Raw genomic sequence first — 21,207 nt, forward strand, 5'->3', positions numbered from 1 at the left:
AGAACTCTTTTCAAATGGTAAAGTAGACTGTCCAGAAAATTGCAGTCAGAAGGAAACCCATGAGGAATCAACAAATGGAACTCAAACGGAAGAAACTGTTCCACATGTCTTGGAACCAACAAGGTATAAAGGTATTGTGTACACCCGGCGAGAGAAAGAGCCCTCATTCGTCTCTTGTACGAGTACAAATCCATCTTCAGAGACAATGGATATCAGAAGATCCTCACGGATTCGACATCCACTTGACAGGTGGATAAGTTATAAAATTTTTTCATTGGATTTTCAGTTGTTCTTGACATCCACAAGTAAAGAGGAAGAGCCCCTCATGTTATATCAAGCAACGAGTTCTAGAAGATGGGTAGAAGCCATGAATGAAAAAATTGAAGCTCTACATGAATGTGGAACATGGGAGATTGTACCCAGGCCACAAAACAGAAATGTTGTTGGGTCAAAATGGGTGTACAAGATAAAGTATAAACCAGACGAGAGCATTGAAAGATACAAGGCTAGACTTGTAGCCAAGGGATTTACACAAGAAGAAGGCCAAGACTTCGATGAAACATTCAGTCCTGTAGTTAAAATGGGGACCATTCGCATTGTGTTGGGTCTAGCCATTAAATATGGATGGACCTTGAGCCAACTGGATGTAAAAAATGCTTTTTTGCATGGGGATTTAAAAGAAGAAGTTTACATGGAACAACCCACTGGATATGCAGAACGAGAAGCCAAAGAATATGTATGCAAGTTAAAGAGAGCACTCTATGGTTTGAAACAAGCCTCTCGTTCCTGGTTCGACAGTTTTTCTCTAGAGATATAACAGCATGGCTTCTGTCGGTCTCTTCTGGATCACTCATTATTTATTCACAATGAACAAGGAGTCACTACTTTACTATTAATATATGTAGATCACATCATCATCACAGGGAACTGTAAAAGTCACATTGAGAAGGTGAAGAAGTTATTAAATCAGAGATTTAAGATGAAAGATTTGGGAAAGCTGCGATATTTTCTTGGGGTAGAAGTTGATAAAAGAAATGATACACTCACCCTTACTCAGCACAAATACACGTTGGACATTCTCAGCAGAGTAGGCATGACGGATTGTAAGCCGTTGACAACTCCAAGTGTCATTCATCAGAAACTGAGTTCAAAAGAAGGGGACATATATGAAGATCCCACTAAGTATCACAGCTTAGTTGGCATGTTGCAATATCTGACTTTTACTAGACCTGATATAGTATATTCGGTTAATCAGGTATCCCAGTTTATGCATGAACCTCATATGCCACATATGGAGGCAGTCAAACGTATACTTCGTTATCTGAAGGGTACAATTGGTGATGGGCTGGTATACAAGAAAAGAGAATTAGATCCAGGCGGGGGCCATGAGATCGTCACCTATGCTGATGCTGATTGGGCGGGTGATCCAGACGAACGACGATCAATATCCGTTTATTGCAACTTCATTGGGCCAAACTTGATATCCTGGAGCAGTAGAAAACAAAAGGCGGTTGCTAGATCGAGCACTGAGGCTGAATACAGATCCATGGCCACTGCCACGGCCGAGGCTACATGGATAAGACATCTCCTGACAGAAATGGGAGGATCGATTGCTCGGTCACTGTTGTTGTGTGACAATCAAAGTGCCATCAACATGTCCTTCAATCTCATCCACCATAGTCGAGCAAAGCACATTGAAATAGATCAACATTTTATTAGAAAAAAGGTTGAGGATAAAGAGATTGAGCCTATGTATGTGCCAACTGAAAAACAAGTTGCTGACATTCTCACTAAAGGGTTGACGAAGGACAAATTTTGGTTTCTGAAAAGCAAGTTGTACATGGTTCAGCACCATGCACAACTTGAGGGAGGCTGAAAAGAAGTCATCTCGGTGTAAATGTCTGACCCAATCCATTTATATATTGGATCGGGTCCAGACCCAATTAGTGTATATGTATATTAACATGTTCAAAGGGGTATTTTCGTACCCTAGTTTTTGTTTTCTTAATACATTAAATAGATCGATAGGGTCAGCCGATGATCGACTGAACCCCTTTCTCTAAAACCTCTCTCTCTTCTCTCTCTCTCTCCCTCTCTCTCCTCTCTCTCTTTCTCTGTGACAGGCAAGGTGAGATCGAAGGCTCCTCGAGGTGTCTTTTCTTTCAGTATCTACATGTAAAACCCGAAAATTTTTGTTACAAAATATTTTAAAATATGCAAATGGGGCCTAGATCCACATTTCAGATCTAGGACCCATAAAGGGGTAATTAGGAATACATAATATCAAACATGATTTAATAACATTAATAATAATAAATAGATAAAATTTTAATTATAAAATTTATTTATTTTTATTAATCCGAGGATCCACAGTTGGATCCATTTGGATCCAACTTGTGGATCCATATTGGTTGGGGCTGGGTTACGGGTCTCGGGTCCGGACCCGAGTCGCGCCCTGTAGCAGCCCTTTTAAAAGAAAGGGGCAACCCGATAAGGGTTGCTCGATAGTTCAGGAGCCGAAAACAGAAAGGGGGCGAAGGGGGGGGGGGGGTTTACGCAGAGCGTAACCGACCCCGCGCCCTTCGGCAAGAAAGGGGGGCTTGGGGCCGATAAAGGGGGAGTGGGGAGGGGTTTTTTGCCTCCTTCACTCGGTCCCTCTCTCTCTCTCTCTCTCTGTCAGCGTGCGCACGCTGGAAGGAGGGTCTTGTTGTCGACGAGCTTTGGCCACCAACAACCACCGAGGGTCGCGGCAAACAGCAGCCACACTCCCTGTCACGGCAGCAGGGAAGGGCGACTCCAGCCAGCTCGATACTTCCGCCACGGCAGCCTTCGATCGCCAAAAAACCAACGAAAATAGGTACGGTGCTTCTTGGATTTTGGGTGAGGAATCGAACAGGGGTTCGATTCCATACGTTGATTTGAGATGAGTCCCTGAGAAACCCCTCTTTTCTTCGATGGTATCTTTGGGATGGGATTTAAATAAGAGAAAAAAAGAGAATCCCAAATCGGGCCCATTGTGGGGGTCGGCTGAGGTAGTGGATGTCCCAACTATGGAGGTTCCGAGTTCCTTAGGGATTTCTCAGATTTTGGGGTTTCTTAGTTAGGAAACGAGAAACCCCATGTTGCCTATTGAATTCATGCGAAAAAAGGGGAAAAACTATTGTGCTTGCATTACATTTTTGGCTTCCTGAATATGTATCTTTTTCACAACAGATTAAATGGTTGTAAAATATTCTCCTAGAACTTACTTGGAAGCACACCTCTTAGCATACTAAAGTAAAATTTTTCAGAAATATTTGTTTATATTCTCTTAAGCTTCATTTGAACTTGCTGAAAATGCTTTCCATCATTTGAAAAGGGAGAGGAAAGAAACTCAGCTGATTTAGGAGTACTAGCTGTGAAGATTTTTTTGAACTGTTGATGTTTTCTTTTTAACTGTTGATGATGCAGAAATTTGATTGCTGATCTTTTAATGACAAAGAAATTGCTAGCTGAAATGTCTATTTTGGACTAGCGTTAGAACCAATTATTCTGAACATTGTGCAATTTTTGACAATTTTAGTCTTTTTTGTTTTGTTATAAGTATTGAGTGGAAGGAGGGCATAAGATCATGAGAGATCTGTATAATGAGAAGTGTTTCATCTATCTATTGTAGCCTGTCTGAATTTTTAGTTACTTGGCAAAATACCCTTTTGTTGTTGAATGGCTCAGGCCGGCTAGTAGCCAGTCGAGGGGCACTCGACTGACTGTCAGGCCGTGGTAGTGATGCACAGGCCCATCATGGGTTGTGTGGTACCCTGCCAAGCCCAGCCGACTGGTGTTGGACTATATTTTTACAAAGGAAAATATGATAAATGCTATTTCCTTAACTGTCCATGCTTGTGGACAAATGACAGGTCGATTGAATCTTTGTTCATGTATAGTATGACTCATATGGAAGCTTAGCTTAGCACTTTAATTTTTCAGAATACTAGCTAATCATGTTAGACCTGACTCTATGCATACAGGTGAATGAAAATGCTAATGTGCTTAGGCTTGATTTGTTATGCTTGATTTGGATATCGTTGTCTAGTTGTTTTCATGGGCATGAGCAATCATGAAACTAATGCTTTATTGCTTGAATCTACATGCATGGGTGTTCACATGTTATAATATAATTAATCAAGGAATGACAACATACATTTTGGTATAAATATGTGAATCCTTGCACATGAATCTTTGAAACCATGCTTGTGAGTGTTGTTGTTTCATGTCCATGGTTATATTGGCATAAGATGGTGCTTGAGTGTGGTTTAAGCTCAAAATTTGTAAGATGTAGCATGGGATCATTGAAACATAACCTGAAATTTGATTTGCTGTTTATAATAGGGTTCATTTTATACTGTTTAGGGAGGATGGACACGTAAAACTGAAATTTTGTATGTAATGTATCTTGCTTTGTCGTCTCTGGCTGAACATTATACTTTTGTCTAGAGTCCATGTGTTATTTAAAAGTTTGTGAATTGGATTGTATGGAAACATTTGCCGTGGAGGTTTGTACTTTCACTTGACTGTTATGATTATGGTACGCATGAGTATGAGCATGATTCAATCATTAGTAATTCTTCTTGAACATGTACACTAGATTAATATGAGAAATGGTACGTGTACACTCACACACTTAAAGAAACTATGGATTGGTTAATACCCATATGTGATGTAGGTAACACACACATATTGAAAATACATATGAATGAGTTATGACATGCATATGTTTGGGTGTATGATTACATAAGTGCACATGCTTTTGGCACTATTGACCTAGTGTTACGAATGAAACACTAATTTGGTTTTATTATGTGATGCCTCGATGGCCTAAATGGACTATCATCGGCCTGGAGAGCCGTGGGTTTGGTTTTCTTTCACATATGTTTTTAACTGCATCACTTGAACCACATAAGATGGTTTGGCACATTACTACATTGTTCTAGTGGTTTATACGGGCTGGAGTCTCGAATGGGTCCCCGCAAGGGAGGATGCGGGTTTTCACTTTACTTTTGCATATGGTGTTGCAAACTTAAAGAAATAACGTAAATAAAAATATGATGAATAAAAACAATGTAATATACATTCTGGTATATCTCATCTAGAGTACGAGAATCTTAGAAATCCGGTCTTGAGAAGACTGTGAGGATACAAAAACTCAGTGTGCTGTAATTTGATCACCTGAACCCGATATTGAGGTACTTTCTCCTGGCCACGGTTTTAGGGACAGTCCGCCACTTTACCCGAGAGTGGTGTGTTTGACACAACTGTTGTTATGGTACCAAGGAAGTGGCACATGTGAGTGTGAGGTGTCCCTTGTGTCCCTGACATTAGATGTGGATGTCTAATGTTCCGAAGGTGATTCGGTCGAGGGCTAAGTTGGAATCCAGTAGTAAAATACAAATTGTGTGTTAAGGTACCCTGGGAACCTACTTGACCTCAGGGATTGTACCCGTTTGGTGTATCCGCGGGCAACGCTAATTTAAAAGAGGAACTTAAGGTGGTGTGCATTTAATAGGGCATGCATATGAAAAGATGAAGCTTAAATGAAAGATAACAGAAGAAATCATGCATTGCACATAATCATGCATTTTCCTGTTATGCATTAGATCATGCACGTTTGAATCATTCTCTATATCATGACATGATTTGGTGGTAGCATAGGATTTACTTAATTGAAATCATGCTGCAAGGTTTGGTTAGTTAGTTCTTGATATATGGTACTGCTTTACTGTTCTTGACTGGTGAGCATATGTAATTATTGGTAGGTATGGATATTTGAATGCTGTAAATTTTATATCTGCAATCACTCAAATCATTGCATGAAATCTTATCCATGTCCTTTGTCTCAGCTGGTTTCTTTAGAAGTAGTTGTGCTCAGAATTTCGGTTCTGACACCCTACTTTGTTGATTTTTCACAGGACATGGTGAACAGTGAGGCTGAACTGACTACTGGGGATGGATGAGAGTCATACTTGCGCTTGTCAGTTTCAGCAGGGGACATAGTGGCTCTATTTTTGCTTCTTTTAGTTCTTTTAAATTTCTGCAGTTGTTACTTCACTTTTGAGTTGTGTATGAGACTCTTATTGGTTCATTAATAAAAGAGTTTAGTTGGTTGTTATAGATAATGATTGCAACTTCGTTTGTGGTGGTTGGGCTATCCAATGGAAATTGGAACTGTGAGGACCCCAGATCTCTGGGAAGGTTTCCGCATTGAAAAAAAAAACAAAATATTCTGCATTTTTAAAGGGTATGGATTGGGGTCGTTACAGGTTTGGTATCAGAGCACACCACAAAGACTTGCAATTTGATCATGTTTTGAGTATTAAATTTTTATTTTTGGTATATGAGCCCTGTCCTGAAGCTTCGACAAGTGTGACTCGTCCTCCAGAGCAGTCTTCGTCACTGGTATGACTATTTAATACTCTTACTTAAAGTATGTGAATTCTGTGCGATTGATTGCAATTATAGTTTAATAAGTCTTGGTGTGATTACATAAACTATCATTGTTCGTGATTAACCCTAAGGGGGTAGGATCAGTAGGAGTCTAATTTGTAGAAAGGATGTGCGTTGTAGATGTCGCATTATACCCGCCGAGGTGCTTCGTCCTCTACTGCTGCTCCCGCAAACTGGCAGGATCAAAGAGATTTCGTGATGGAAGCCATTCATACCCTGACCGAGACCATGACGGCTGAGGCAACTCAAACAACACAGGCGATGCAAGCAGGTCTGGCTATACTGGCGGCACATGCTGCCCAGGTAGCTGCGCAAGCAGCCGCACAAGCAGCAACTCGTGATCCTCCTGTCGATATTGCTCCAAACGCGGGTGATGTTTCTTTCGAAAGGTTTCTGAAGTTGGATCCACCAACCTTTTCAGGAAAGACCGACCAAGAGGCAGCCGAGAGCTGGGTCGCGGAGATCGAAAGAGCGTTTGACGTCTTACTTGTTTTCATGGGCATGAGCAATCATGAAACTAATGCTTTATTGCTTGAATCTACATGCATGGGTGTTCACATGTTATAATAAAATTAATCAAGGAATGACAACATACATTTTGGTATAAATATGTGAATCCTTGCACATGAATCTTTGAAACCATGCTTGTGAGTGTTGTTGTTTCGTGTCCATGGTTATATTGGCATAAGATGGTGCTTGAGTGTGGTTTAAGCTCAAAATTTGTAAGATGTAGCGTGGGATCATTGAAACATAACCTGAAATTTGATTAGCTGTTTATAATAGGGTTCATTTTATACTGTTTAGGGAGGATGAACACCTAAAACTGAAATTTTGTATGTAATGTATCTTGCTTTGTCGTCTCTAGCTGAACATTATACTTTTGTCTAGAGTCCATGTGTTATTTAAAAGCTTGTGAATTGGATTGTATGGAAGCACTTGCCGTGGAGGTTTGTACTTTCACTTGACTGTTATGATTATGGTACGCATGAGTATGAGCATGATTCAATCATTAGTAATTCTTCTTGAACATATACTCTAGATTAATATGTGAAATGGTACATGTACACTCACACATTTAAAGAAACCATGGATTGGTTAATACCCATATGTGATGTAGGTAACACACACATATTGAAAATGCATATGAATGAGTTATGACATGCATATGTTTGGGTGTATGATTGCATAAGTGCACATGCTTTTGGCACTATTGGCCTAGTGTTACGAATGAAACACTAATTTGGTTTTATTATGTGATGCCTCGATAGCCTAAATGGACCATCATCGGCCTGGAGAGCCGTGAGTTTGGTTTTCTTTCACATATGTTTTTAACTGCATCACTTGAACCACATAAGATGGTTTGGCACATTACTACACTGTTCTAGTGGTTTATACGGGCTGGAGTCCCGAATGGGTCCCCGCAAGGGAGGTTGTGGGTTTTCACTTTACTTTTGCATATGGTGTTGCAAACTTAAAGAAATAACTTAAATAAAAATATGATGAATAAGAACAATGTAATATACATTCTGGGATATCTCATCTAGAGTACGAGAATCTTAGAAATCCGGTCTTGGGGAGATTGTGAGGATACAAAAACTCCGTGTGCTGTAATTTGATCCCCTGAACCCGATATCGAGGTTCTTTCTCATGACCACGGTTTTAGGGAGAGTCCGCCACTTTACCCGGGAGTGGTGTGTTTGACATAACTGTTGTTATGGTACCAAGGAAGTGGCACATGTGAGCGTGGGGTGTCCCTTGTGTCCCCGACATTAGATGTGGATGTCTAATGTTTCGAAGGTGATTCGTTCGAGGGCTAAGTTGGAACCCAGTAATAAAATACAAATTGTGTGTTAAGGTACCCTGGGAACCTACTTGACCTAAGGGATTGTACCCGTTTGGTGTATCCGCGGGCAACGCTAATTTAAAAGAGGAACTTAAGGTGGTGTGCATTTAATAGGGCATGCATATGAAAAGATGAAGCTTAAATGAAAGATAACAGAAGAAATCATGCATTGCACATAATCATGCATTTTCCTGTTATGCATTAGATCATGCACGTTTGAATCATTCTCTATATCATGACATGATTTGGTGGTAGCATAGGATTTACTTAATTGAAATCATGCTGCAAGGTTTGGTTATTTAGTTCTTGATATATGGTACTGCTTTACTGTTCTTGACTGGTGAGCATATGTAATTATTGGTAGGTATGGATATTTGAATGCTGTAAATTTTATATCTGCAATCACTCAAATCATTGCATGAAATCTTATCCATGTCCTTTGTCTCAGCTGGTTTCTTTAGAAGTAGCTGTGCTCAGAATTTCGGTTCTGACACCCTACTTTGTTGGTTTTTCACAGGACATGGTGAACAGTGAGGCTGAACTGACTACTGGGGATGGATGAGAGTCATACTTGCGCTTGTTAGTTTCAGCAGGGGACATAGTGACTCTATTTTTGCTTCTTTTAGTTCTTTTAAATTTCTGCAGTTGTTACTTCACTTTTGAGTTGTTTATGAGACTCTTATTGGTTCATTAATAAAAGAGTTTTAGTTGGTTGTTATGGATGATGATTGCAACTTCGTTTGTGGTGGTTGGGCTATCCAATGGAAATTGGAACTTTGAGGACCCGGATCTTTGGGAAGGTTTCCGCATTGGAAAAAAAAATATTTCGCATTTTTAAAGGGTATGGATTGGAGTCGTTACACTACATGTCTCGCATGACTCGATACCGGCTTCGATAGACGGGATACGGGTTTCTCAACAGAACACTCGCTAAGAAGTTCGCTCGAACCCCCAATTCGGGATCACCCGGGATATGCCAAAAGGCGAGCAGAACCAGCCAGTCACATCCTTCCAAATGCTTTGTTTCATGGCTGCCTTTGATGTTTTTGTGCATCTATCTAAAATCTCAAGTCGACTCTGCAGGACTGCGCACACCAAGAGTCATAATCCTTGCAAGGTATCCCTCTCCTTAGACAAAGGTGTATCGCCAGCTCCCGACTGAACTTTTGTCGCAAGAGGGAGTGATAGATGTCTCTTGCATCCTCCACGAGGATGCCTCAAACGCGTATGCAATGAGCATGAACCTGAGCGTCATCTGCAATAGCAAGGCAATAACAACACATATGCAAAAGCAAGAGCCTGGCGTAAAGCGCGACGACAAAGTAAAGACTGTAAGCAGGAGTGCAACGCAGAACCTTTGCGCGATGCGCGACAACAAAGTAAAGGACCGTAAGCAGGAGTGCAATGCAAAACCTTTGCGCGATGCGCGGCGGCAAAGTAAAGGACTGTAAGCAGGAGTGTAACACAAAACCTTTACGAGATGCACGATGTCAAAGTAAAGGACCGTAAGCAGGAGTGCAACGCAAAACCTTTGCGCGATGCGCGACGACAAAGTAAACGACAAGGATTGCGAAACCTCGTCCTTGAGTTAAATGCGTACTCGTATAAATATATATATATATATATTTATTTAATGGTCCCTTTTAGTTAATTGAACTTAATTCAATTGTCCAAGTCTTCCGTGCAATCTTTCCCTACCTTTGAGAGTTGCAAGCTTGCTGGCGTCTGCGAGTGTAAGCGGTAGACGGTTGGGGTCGTAGAGCGCGAGCAGGGTTCGTCGCACGAGCTGCAAAAGTAACAATCTTAGCAAGTTAATACCAAAATAGAAGGTCAGGGGCACTGTCGCCGTCCTGACGTAAGGGAGGCAGAGGCAGGGGCATCGTGCCCCTGCGCACCTGCTATAAGCGCAAGAAGCAAGGGCAGGGGCTGCGAGCCCCTGCTGACATGTTGTCAGCGGACTCCAAGGAGGCAGGGGGTTGCACCCCTGCCCTCATAAAGCGAGGTTAGGCAGAGTTGCGCCCCTGCCTAACAAAGTAGAAGAGAGGTAGGGGCTTTAAGGGTCAAAACCCTTGCCTGTCAACAACGAACGGAGGCCTGCCTGATGCCAGGGAAAAGCGAGGCGAGGGGGCTTGCCCTTGCCTGCCGAAAAATAGCGAAGGCAGGGGCATCGCCCCTGCCTAACGAGAAAAGAGGTACAGGGAGGGCTCGGCCCCCTCCCCTGCCATAAGGGGATGCAGGGAGGTGGGGCTCGACCCTTCCCCTCCCAAAAGTGGCACAGGGAGGGGGACTCGGCCCCTCCCTTACAAAACACGTCGCAGGGAGGGGATCAGCCCCTCCCTCGCTGAAAAGAGTCGCAGGGAGGGGGCTTTGCCCCTCCCTGGTGATTTAGGGCAGCAGGGAGGCGGCTCGACCGCCTCTCTGCACAACGGAAAGTTGAGGGAGAAAGAGAGGGGATCGGGAGAGAGACGAGAGAGCAAAGAGGGGAAAAGGGCGTACCTGGGGAGGCTGCCGGAGAGGAGCTCACCGGCGGAAGGGAGTCACCGGAAGGAGGGGGGTCGCCGATGGGGGTGCTCGGCAACGCAGAGGTCGACAAGGGGGGTCGATCTAGAGAGAGAGAACAAAAGGAGGGAAGGAGGTTTCGAGAGACCTCCTTCCCTTTGTCGCTGCGTGCTTTTATTAGCATGCAACCGACTAAGCCCGTGACAGATCCGGGTCGGGTTCGGGTTAGGGTCCGACCCGGGCCCAAATATTTTTTTTCTTGAGTTGTTACAATAATATAGTTTCACTTTCCATCTAGTGATTCTGTGGCAATAAGTTTACCGTATTCTTGTATTGAAGTCTATGGGGTAAGCATTTCCCATCTGTAGTTTATGATTTGAAATGATAGATAGTTCCTTGGTCTTCTAGCACAACAGTTTCTTGCCTCATTCAATGTTATATTATGATTTTAGTTTGGTTGATTATGACAGTTTTTTTAATTAACCCTGGGAACCGTTTCTACATGTAGGTCAAACTTTGCATAGCATGTTTATCAAAAATTTATCTTGTAAACTAGTGATATGTTGGTTTATTAAAATGTCAAGATATTCTGTTGTAGGTGCATAGAATGTCTCTGGTTAGTCCATTCGTTGATCTCGCAAGGGGTTTATTGATTGTAGAATCACCACACTGCCTACAGAAATTGCAAATTAGACTTGAAATAAGTTGCAAGTATTCTGCAAGAGAGGAAATGGACTTATATGGTCAGAGGTATGGGTTTACTAATAACCCTAGGTGTTGTTTCCATTGTACATATACTTTGCCTTTGAAGTGATGATGTGCTTCAGAACACCTTTATTTGCATTTAGTAGCAATTGCGAACTTCTGGTTTTGAATTGATGTGATTTCGAGGTTCAAATTTTCTGATAATATGATGGGAGTCTAGAAACTTTACAAACTTAGGTAATTTAATTCTATTTTAGGCAACCTCAGTCTTGGAAGGAATGCTAATACTTTTTTAACTTGTAATTGACTCTCAGAAGCTTTTTCTTTAGTTTACTTTTTTGAGTTAGCCAACCTAGCAGACAGCCCCTAATATATGAGCCTGGAGTCCTACTGCCTTGATAGTGCTGCTTTGTTGAGCCAGCTATAATGGATGATCCCTGCTTCAGAAGCCCCTTATTTATGACTACATACTATCGAATGTAACATTGGTGCTGATAACCTAGGTAACAGAGATTACAAAATTAGAAACATGCACCTTTGGGTTGTATAACACAAAGTATTTACTATGAATTATTATACACAAACATCATCTAACTCAACAAGAATTTTTTTTGGTACCATAGCAAGTGAAATTAACAAAATATTAATTAGTGACAAGGATTTTAATGTCACTTTACCTACAAATTACTTTCATTCTAAGCGTTCTATTTTTTCGATTGTCAATATGACCTGATTATGGTAAATATACAGCAGTATGATGTAGAACACCAGAGGAAGTGGAGAGTGTGATGTGCCCTCTAATGTCAACCATAATGAGGGATAACAGTCTGCTACATGATATCAACCACAGCTTTCAATCACTGTTATGGTATGATAACTGAAAAACATATAATATATTAGATAATAAACACTTTTAGGTCATACCCTAAAGATAGATTGAATTTCCTACTTTTTTCTCAAACTATATATGATGCTTGAGCATGAGCTTTCTATCTCACAACCTTTATTGAGCCTTAGATGGGCCTTTACTTAAAATATGTGAATCTTTATTCTTTTTTTTGTCACAGCTTGGTTCATATTTGTATTTTGTGACAGAAACACTTTGGAGTCAGGCCATATGCTTAATGGCGCAACCCAATTGGTTGACCCAATTCTAATGTATTACCTTTGCATTTCGATTTTGTAGGTTCTAATCATAGTTATATATATCGCTGATATTTTCAAAATATTGTGATTGTCCTAGGCCGATCTTTCAGTATAGGGCATGTGCAGTGCAAAGCTCTGTTGAGTGGAAAATGCATCGTGTAGGAACACGCGGTATGCGTTCACTTGATCGGTGATGTGTGGTGGTAGCACGACATGTGATAGACATCAATATCGTCGTTAGTGCATCGTTGTGTGGCGGCACAGACGTGGAGTGTTGTTTGGTTAAGCAGTGCCAGCGGATCAGAGGATGTTGCCTTTGGAGATTTGGTTAAGGACCTCTTGGCTTGCAAGATGTCCTACGCATAGCGGTTGGACACACGTGGGTGTATGTGGGTTAGGGCTAATTCTCCCAAGAATCACCTAGGTGATTCCAACCGAGTATGGCGACTCGGGGCTAGGTGAGTGAATGCGTAGGCACCGACGAATGAGTCTGGGTGGTGCTCTTCACTATGGTGTTCAATCTTCAACTGGTCTTTGGACTGGGGGCCACAAGGTCTTATTTCTTCGGTGGCGAGGTTTTGCTGTGTCATGCGTATGAAGTTGCAATACGCTCCATGACACACAAGACTATGTCAAAGTTTGTGCCTCTTTTGAAAGTAATAGCTGGTATGAGATGGCTATGCACTAAGTGGCATGGACTACATAGAATACACATTTGAAAATATGCTTGATCAGCTTTCGCTAAGCAGCTGCGCACGGAGTGGTATGTAGGTCCAATGAAAATGATTCAGCACATGGAAAGATGTTGGTACACAACTATTGGCCATTAGGCTGGCCAGCTTGGCGTGTCGCAGGTTTGCGAAGCATTTTATGCACATGACAGAGCGATAGAAAGGCTTGCAACGGTAAGGGTCGTCGCGCCGCACTGGCTTATTGAAAAAAGTAAGCCTGTGACAAATTGGCATCAGAGCAAAAAGATTCATAGAAACTTTGTTCTTCATTGTGTGTGACATTGAAGAGGACATCGATGGTTTATCTTGGTTATGTAATTTTGCGCAACTGAAGTGTGGTTGACCGAGCATAGAAGCAATATGTTGGCTAGATGATATGAGACATTTTGTCAATGATAAGTAGAAGTGTAAGGTTGCTGTTCAGTTGGCTAAGGCAACGTAGATAAGCCAAAGATTCCTATCAGTTGTGCGTTAGGCTTACAGGTGGAGTATGATGTTTGCCTTGTGCATGCAGAGAATGCATGTTTGATTCGGCTAGATGGATTTGCACCTTTGGATATGTGATACTCGACTAAACTTCTAGTTTCTCTCCCAAGATTGTGGGTTAACGGTGTAACGCCCCAGAATCTTAACCCAAATTTTTGAGGATTTTTTTTTTGAAACAGCAGAAACTAGTCATACCATAGGGCTAAGCATTCCAGAACATTACAGGTGGAGCAAGACCAAAACATTATTTTCATTTAAATATCAATGAAAATTAAGATCAGAGTTCTCACAGTATCCTTGGAACAGTAAATCCAAAATCCTGATCGAAGCCTCATCCCGTAGCTGCTCCTAACTCCAACTCTTCACCTGAAAATTTATAGGAATTAGACTACAACTGTCTAAGTAGAAAATCTGCAACTTTTAATGTGGTACATCATGAATTCAGTATGTGATATGGGTGTCATGTATGATTTTCGACACATACAAGGATAAGTAAAGATCTATGCTACGACCGTCAATAATTTATTAGAAGTTAACTGTCAGGTAACATTAATAGCAACATTTATATATCCCACACCCACAATATGAATCCACACAATTATTCAAAGAAATGCAATTATGACAATTCATAATTCAGGTACGCATTCATACCACAAGGTACATCCATTATGCATAAAGAAACATTTAAACCATACCATGATGCACAATTTTAGTACAACAAGACATTTAACATACATTAAAAGTTAAACATCACGCATTCACCAAACATGTAATAATTAAGGAAACAGATAACATATGCATGTTTTAATGCATAGCAGGAAAATGCATGACTTATGTGTAATGCATGGATCCTCTTATTATCTTTTATTTAAGTTCCCTTTCCATATGCATGCCCTATTAAATGCATACAATTTAAGTTTCTCTTTTTAATTGTCATTGCTCGCGGATATACCAAACGGGTACAATCCCCGAGGTCAAGTAGGTTCCCAAGGTAGCTTAACATACAATTTGTATTTTTTTACTGGGTTCTAAACTTAGCCCTCGACCGAATCACCTTCGGAATATTAAACATCCACATCTAATGTCGGGGACACAAGGGACACCCCACGCCTACAAGTGTCACTTCCTTGGTACCAAATAAATTCACAACTGTGACCAACTTACCACCCCCAGGTAAAGTGACAGACTCTCCCTAAAATCGTGGTCAGGAGAAAGAACCTCAATATCGGGTTCAGGGGACAAAATTGCAGCACACGGAGTTTTTGTATCCGAACAGTCTCCCCAAGACCGGTTCTCTAAGATTCCCATACTCTAGATGAGATATCCCAGAACGTATATTACACTGTTCTTATTCATTATCTTTTTATGAAAAGCCAATTATTGAGTTTTGCAATTCAACATGCAAAAACAAGGCAAAAGCTCGTATCTACCCCTGCGAGAACCATCACGAGACTCCAGCCCGTGGAAACACACTGAACAGTGCAATATAGAACAATAATATAAAATATGATTTTTGCGATGCATTTAAACAATTAAAGAAAGAGCGAACCAAAGCTCAAGGCTCTCTAGGCCTGTGATGATTCATTTAGATCATCGATGCATCATATGCCAAAAATCATAACAATATGCAATTTATGCAATAATACCAACATGATTCCAAATGCACATTCATCCATACCAATTTAACAATGTGCATGAGCTACCACAGTCATATGCATGTATTCACCATCCATGTGCAAGTGCTTTCATGTAATCACTTAACACGCATGTATTCATCCAAAATTCATAAGTACATGAGAACATTTATGCATGATTGTACATGCCAAACACACATCGATTTCATGTATGCACATGTACTTGAAACCAATTCATAAATGCACAATAATTAAACATGTCCCATAAATGTAGGTACATGAAACTTTTCATTCATAATATGTGTTAACATCCACACACATGAACATAACCTAGATCTAGAAATTGAAATTTCAGGGCTGCACACATTCATATCATGTATGCATCTATACCAAAACAAACTTTGTAATAACCTGTTAACAGACATCAAATATCTCACATGTTACAAACTATAAAGCATGTTAACATGTGCCATTAAATATTCAAAGCTCAACTTTATGTATATAATAACAGATAGAGTTATCAACATAAATTTGTTAACATTGAATTAACTTATGTATGTAACCTGTGCCAAAAACCCAGAGTTAACCATAAGTACCCGCATCTGTTATTCAATCAATATTGCCCATCAGGCAAGATTTCCCAAGTGACTGCCTCGCAGAAAGACACATATCTATATGTCACTAAGTGCACTGTCATTCATTTGAACTCAATGTGACAATCTTAAGCATATACAAGCTTCTGTACACATTCATCAATGGCGGATCTCATATGAATTAAAGTGTTCTCAAAACAGGCACCATTTTGCTAACATAGTTTAAATTATGTATGCCATATTTCCCCGACTTTACTAAAATGCACAGACAGTCAAAATAACATGGCTAGGTACCCTATGCCGAAAAGAACTACATGAATCTTCAATGTAGCTCGGCTACCACACAGCACGCTCTGTTTCACAGAAAATAACAGGCATTCAAACATTTTAAGAAATATGCATTCTAATAGACATTTGAATATCCGGAAATATGTAGTTTAATATGTCTTTAAACTTCAGAAAAAGTGCAGCTTAATATACATTTGAACGTTAGCCCAATATGTATTTAGCATTAGAATTATGCAGCTAGAGTGCATTCTCATTCAAGGAATCTTCATGTACAGAGGTGTGCTAATCCACAATATTCATCACGCTATAATCTGGAAATAAAATTTCAGGAAAATATACAATACATAGTTCTGATATGCAATTTCATTTACATTTACTGGAAAATTTTATGTTTTCCATGTACAAGCTCCATACCGAGTCACAATTCTGTGTTATTAAACCAAATTTGGTTGTCATATACTTACAAAAAAGTCTCCATATCCATGAGTATATAGCAACAATTGATTTTATTTAATATCCCAAAAATTCAAACATTATCAATGGACTTAAAACTATAAACAGAAGTTAATATACAATATGTAATTACCAATCAATGTATTCTGAAACATAGAGCAGAATTCTATTAACTGTCATTGAACTCGTTCTTCATTAGGTTGTGTACAACCCATACATCTGACAGTCAATGTTGTGATGCAACAATGGAAAAAAAATCCAAAATGTGTACTAATGCCATTTCCTCGGAACAAGAGAATGTAAGTATTACATGTTATCAACATAAACAAGTATATCTGAATGTGCTAATATACTGAAATTTACACTCATTACATTGTGTATTCTTATAACAAAGAATGACTGGCATCTCAGATATATTAAACAAGTATATATTAAACAGTTTTTTTTTTTAAACATGTGTATTCTTATAACAAGCAAAACTTAAAACATTCAGATATTACAAGAAGCTACACTGGTAACCATACATTACAGATTTCTTACTTATTTTTAATTTTCTAAAAACCAAAAACGATTTTTCTTGATAACCCAACAAGAGGCCATCATCATGTCAGTCGATCGATGTATATATATGCATCTATCATTAGCTACACTGTTTCACATTAGCTTCATAGATTTTTAGGAAAAACATAAAATCAGGAATGGACTAACAGTTGATATTTGCACAGAGTTACGATACATAAAAAAAATAAGTTCTAGGAGCCGAGTAGCATGGTGACAGGTTTGCAGTAATGACTTACCTGATTCTAGGTTTGGGATTTTACCCCGAACGAGATCCTCAAACAAGGATTAATATACCTCGTACCTCACTGTCGGAAATGTGATATTCCCAAATCAGAAATTTGGGATTTCCGACACCTGAACCCCCAGGGTTCCTGATGGCCTTCGGTTCCTCTTCTTGCATAAAAACAAGAAACCCCCAAATCGCACATCTTGGGTTTAACAGAAATTTCTTCCCCTTTTCTTGACCGACCCACAACACACACAAGATACAATCAACACCAAACAAGAAAAGTGCAGAAATCCTACCTTTTCCGGCGACTGGAGGAGGTGGTTGCCGCGGTTGGGAGGTCGCCGACATCGATTGCTCCATTGTGAGGGAGCCGGTGTCGATGGACATCCGGCGTTCAACACCATCACACGCCGAGGAGGAGAGGTCGAAGAGTGTACCAGAGAGAACCGACGTGGAGGCTCTGTCGCATGCAGGGAGGGCAAAGCCGAGAGGGAAGCGAGAGAGCAGATAAAGAAAAAGAGAGCGGAGGTGAGGAGGAAGAAGGGCGAGACCCCCATTTGAAGAGGCTGATCCCCGAAGAGGCAGGAGCACACTGCCCTCCCGACGGCACGCTCCAGCCCCCTTCCCCCTTTGCGATATCCCTTAGCAGGGGTTAGGGTTCGCCCTTACCCCTCTCATCTTATCGGGCTTCGCATGCCCCTTGACATAAACTCTTTTTTTTTCTAACGTGTTACTTACCCGGTACGCAGGGCGCAACTCGGGTTCGGATCCAAGTCCAAACCCCGTGACCCGCTATGCCGGATCCACCATTGTGTGGATCTGGGTTAGCTCTCCCCTAGATCCACGATGAATGTGGATCCATAACGGATTCTGGATCTACAAGTTGGATCCATTTGGGTCCAACCACGGATCCAACCCCAAGTAATTCATTTTTATACTAAAATTATTCTCTTAAAAATAATTTTATTTATTTATTCATTAAATATTGTTATTATATATATATATATTAACACTCATATATAAATATATTCCCTTTTTGGATCCGGGTAACGGATCCCGGTCCAATATGAATAAAACTACCCATCGTATTTTTTTACGGGTATTACAAACGGAGTGCCCATGTTGAGCATAATGCTCATTGTTTTGGTCCCTTGAGTTGGCAGATCCTCAATGGATTATTTGTACAGAAAAAGTTGTTGTTCGTGGCTCGTTGGTTCCTGCGGGAACATTTTGCTAACTCTGGGAGAGAGTTACATCGTGCTGGCTTCGAGAGGGAAGTTCAGCATTGCGGCAACGTGCCCTTGTGAGGACGAGTGCCTAGGAAGACACTTTGAATGACCGTATTGGGGTGATACGCAAGCAGGCGTCCCCCACTTGAGGACTGGTTTAGACAATTGGAAAACCGCAAGTTGGTGCTTAAGGGAGTTGATATCTCTGCGACACGCATTGGTGGTCATATTTCTTTGCGAGGACCACGAAGGGCTTGTACTTGCCCTTGCTGGGGTTGGAAGGCACCCCAGCCATGAGCATAGAGACGACAAGTTTGTCGTGCGGGCGAGGATGACCCGTTTGTGTTTGAGACTGTACTGGGATCTCACAAGCAGAGAATGCTCGATGTTGATAAAGCAGAAGACTGCTGTCTAAGTGATCGGTGATGCGTTAAGGAATAAGACTTGGCGTGTTAAAGGTTACAACGATGGTGGATGTAAACCAGAACAAGTTGAGTAGGTTGAAGAAAAAAGAGTAAACCAAAAATAAATACAAAGGGAAACTGACATATCATTGAAGACTGTGTTCTTACCAGCATTGGTATTGTCGAGGACGACAATGGTTTTAGGCAGAGGAGAATGTCCCGGGTCGATCTTTTGGTATAGGGCATGTACAGTGCGGAGCTCTACTGAGTGGAAAATGCATTAAGTGTAGGAACACGCAATATGCATTCACTTGATCGGTGATGTGCAGTGGTAGCATAGCATGCAATAGGCATCAGTATCGTCGTTAGTGCATCACTGTGTGGCGGCACAGACGTGGAGTGTTGTTTGGTTAAGCAGTCCCAGCGGATCAGAGGATATTGTCTTTGGAGATTTGGTTAAGGACCTCTCAGCTTGCAAGATGTCTCACATGTAGCGGTTGGACGCATGGGGGTGCGTGTGGGTTACGGCTAATTCTTCCAGGAATCACCTTAGGTGATTCCAATCGAGTATGGAGACTCGGGGCTAGGCGAGTGAATGCATAGGCACCGACGAATGAGTCTGGGTGGTGCTCTTCACTATGGTGTTCAATCATTAACTGGTCTTTGGACTGGGGCCACAAGGTCTTGTTCCTTCGGTGGCGATGTTTTGCTGTGTCGTGTATATGAAGTTGCAATACGCTCCATGGCACACAAGACTATGGCAAAGTTTGTGCCTCTTTTGGAAGTAATAGCTGGTATGGGATGGCTATGCACTAAGTGACATGGACTACATAGAATACGCATTTGAAAATATGCTTGATCAACGTTCGCTAGGCAGCTGCGCACGGAGTGGTATGCAGGGCCAATGAAAATGATTCAGCACATGGAAAGGTGTTGGTACACTGCCTTTGGCCATTAGGCTGGCCAGCTTGGCACGTCGCAGGTTTGCGAAGCATTCTATGCCCATGTCAGAGCGATAGAAAGGATTGCGGCGGTAAGGAAGGGCCGTCACGCTGTATTGGCTTATTGAAAAAAGGTCTATGAGAGTGATATTGTCACTATAAAATCCAAAGACGCTTGTAAAGGGAAAATCTCGTGTTTATAAAATGCATTCTCTTTTCCCAAAAGAGAATGAAGGTCTGCATGTTCGGGGATCCTCAAGCCTGAATGGATTCTCAAAGTGTTTTCTGTGTGACATGGACTGGTTTATCTTGCACACGGCATGATCAGCGTGTTAAGGCAAAGACAGAACTGAGTGCACACAGTTTACACACACACACACACGGGTTCATGCATGTCCAAATGCACAAATACTGCAAATGCTTCCATATATGCATATACTGACTGGGCTTCAACATGTATGAATAACTCGTGCTTGCATATATTGAAATATGGGCATTTCCATCACTTTTTTTGCAAATCCAACCATGTCGATGTGCTTGGCATGGTGAATTTGCTAGGAATCAACCATTGGATTGTGTATTTTTGATGAAAAAATATGATTTTTGAATGCTTGAATATTTATGCAGATTATGAGCCATTGATTTTAAAGCCTTAAAAAATCTCGTTTATGCATCAAAATCGGATGATTCAAGAGCGGGTTTATAATGACCCCAACTTATCCTCGTAAAAAGTGGATTTTTTTTTTTAAACAATTGCAGAAACAAAACCTAAGGATCCGGGGTCTCACAGATTTAATATATACCAAACCACAAGAGATAGTGCATTGAATCAACGAAGAAATAATCAACTTTATTAATCACTTGAATAAATGTCATATAAACAGAAATAATGAAATAGTCTGTTATAAGCTAAGTCACACGGACTCAGCTAGGGAGGTGCCGCACTCGAGTCGACACGCCCGGACACGGGTGCAACTTCGGACTC

The 21,207-nt window shown here is 41.0% G+C and overlaps 1 protein-coding gene across 2 annotated transcripts in view; it reads left to right on the plus strand.

The window, feature by feature from the left end:
• Positions 1-21,207, plus strand: part of ABA3 (molybdenum cofactor sulfurase (LOS5) (ABA3)) — a 153,079-nt gene that overhangs the window by 81,739 nt on the left and 50,133 nt on the right. For both annotated transcript variants that reach the window (XM_090011444.1, XM_090011445.1), the window contains exon 18: positions 11,421-11,572. In XM_090011444.1, coding sequence (XP_089867570.1) covers positions 11,421-11,572 — 152 coding nt within the window. The remainder of the gene's footprint in view (positions 1-11,420; positions 11,573-21,207) is intronic.

The sequence above is a fragment of the Nuphar pumila genome, chromosome 6 (assembly GCF_984573655.1).
Source record: "Nuphar pumila chromosome 6, dmNupPumi1.hap1.1, whole genome shotgun sequence".
In the NCBI taxonomy this organism is placed as follows: domain Eukaryota; kingdom Viridiplantae; phylum Streptophyta; class Magnoliopsida; order Nymphaeales; family Nymphaeaceae; genus Nuphar; species Nuphar pumila.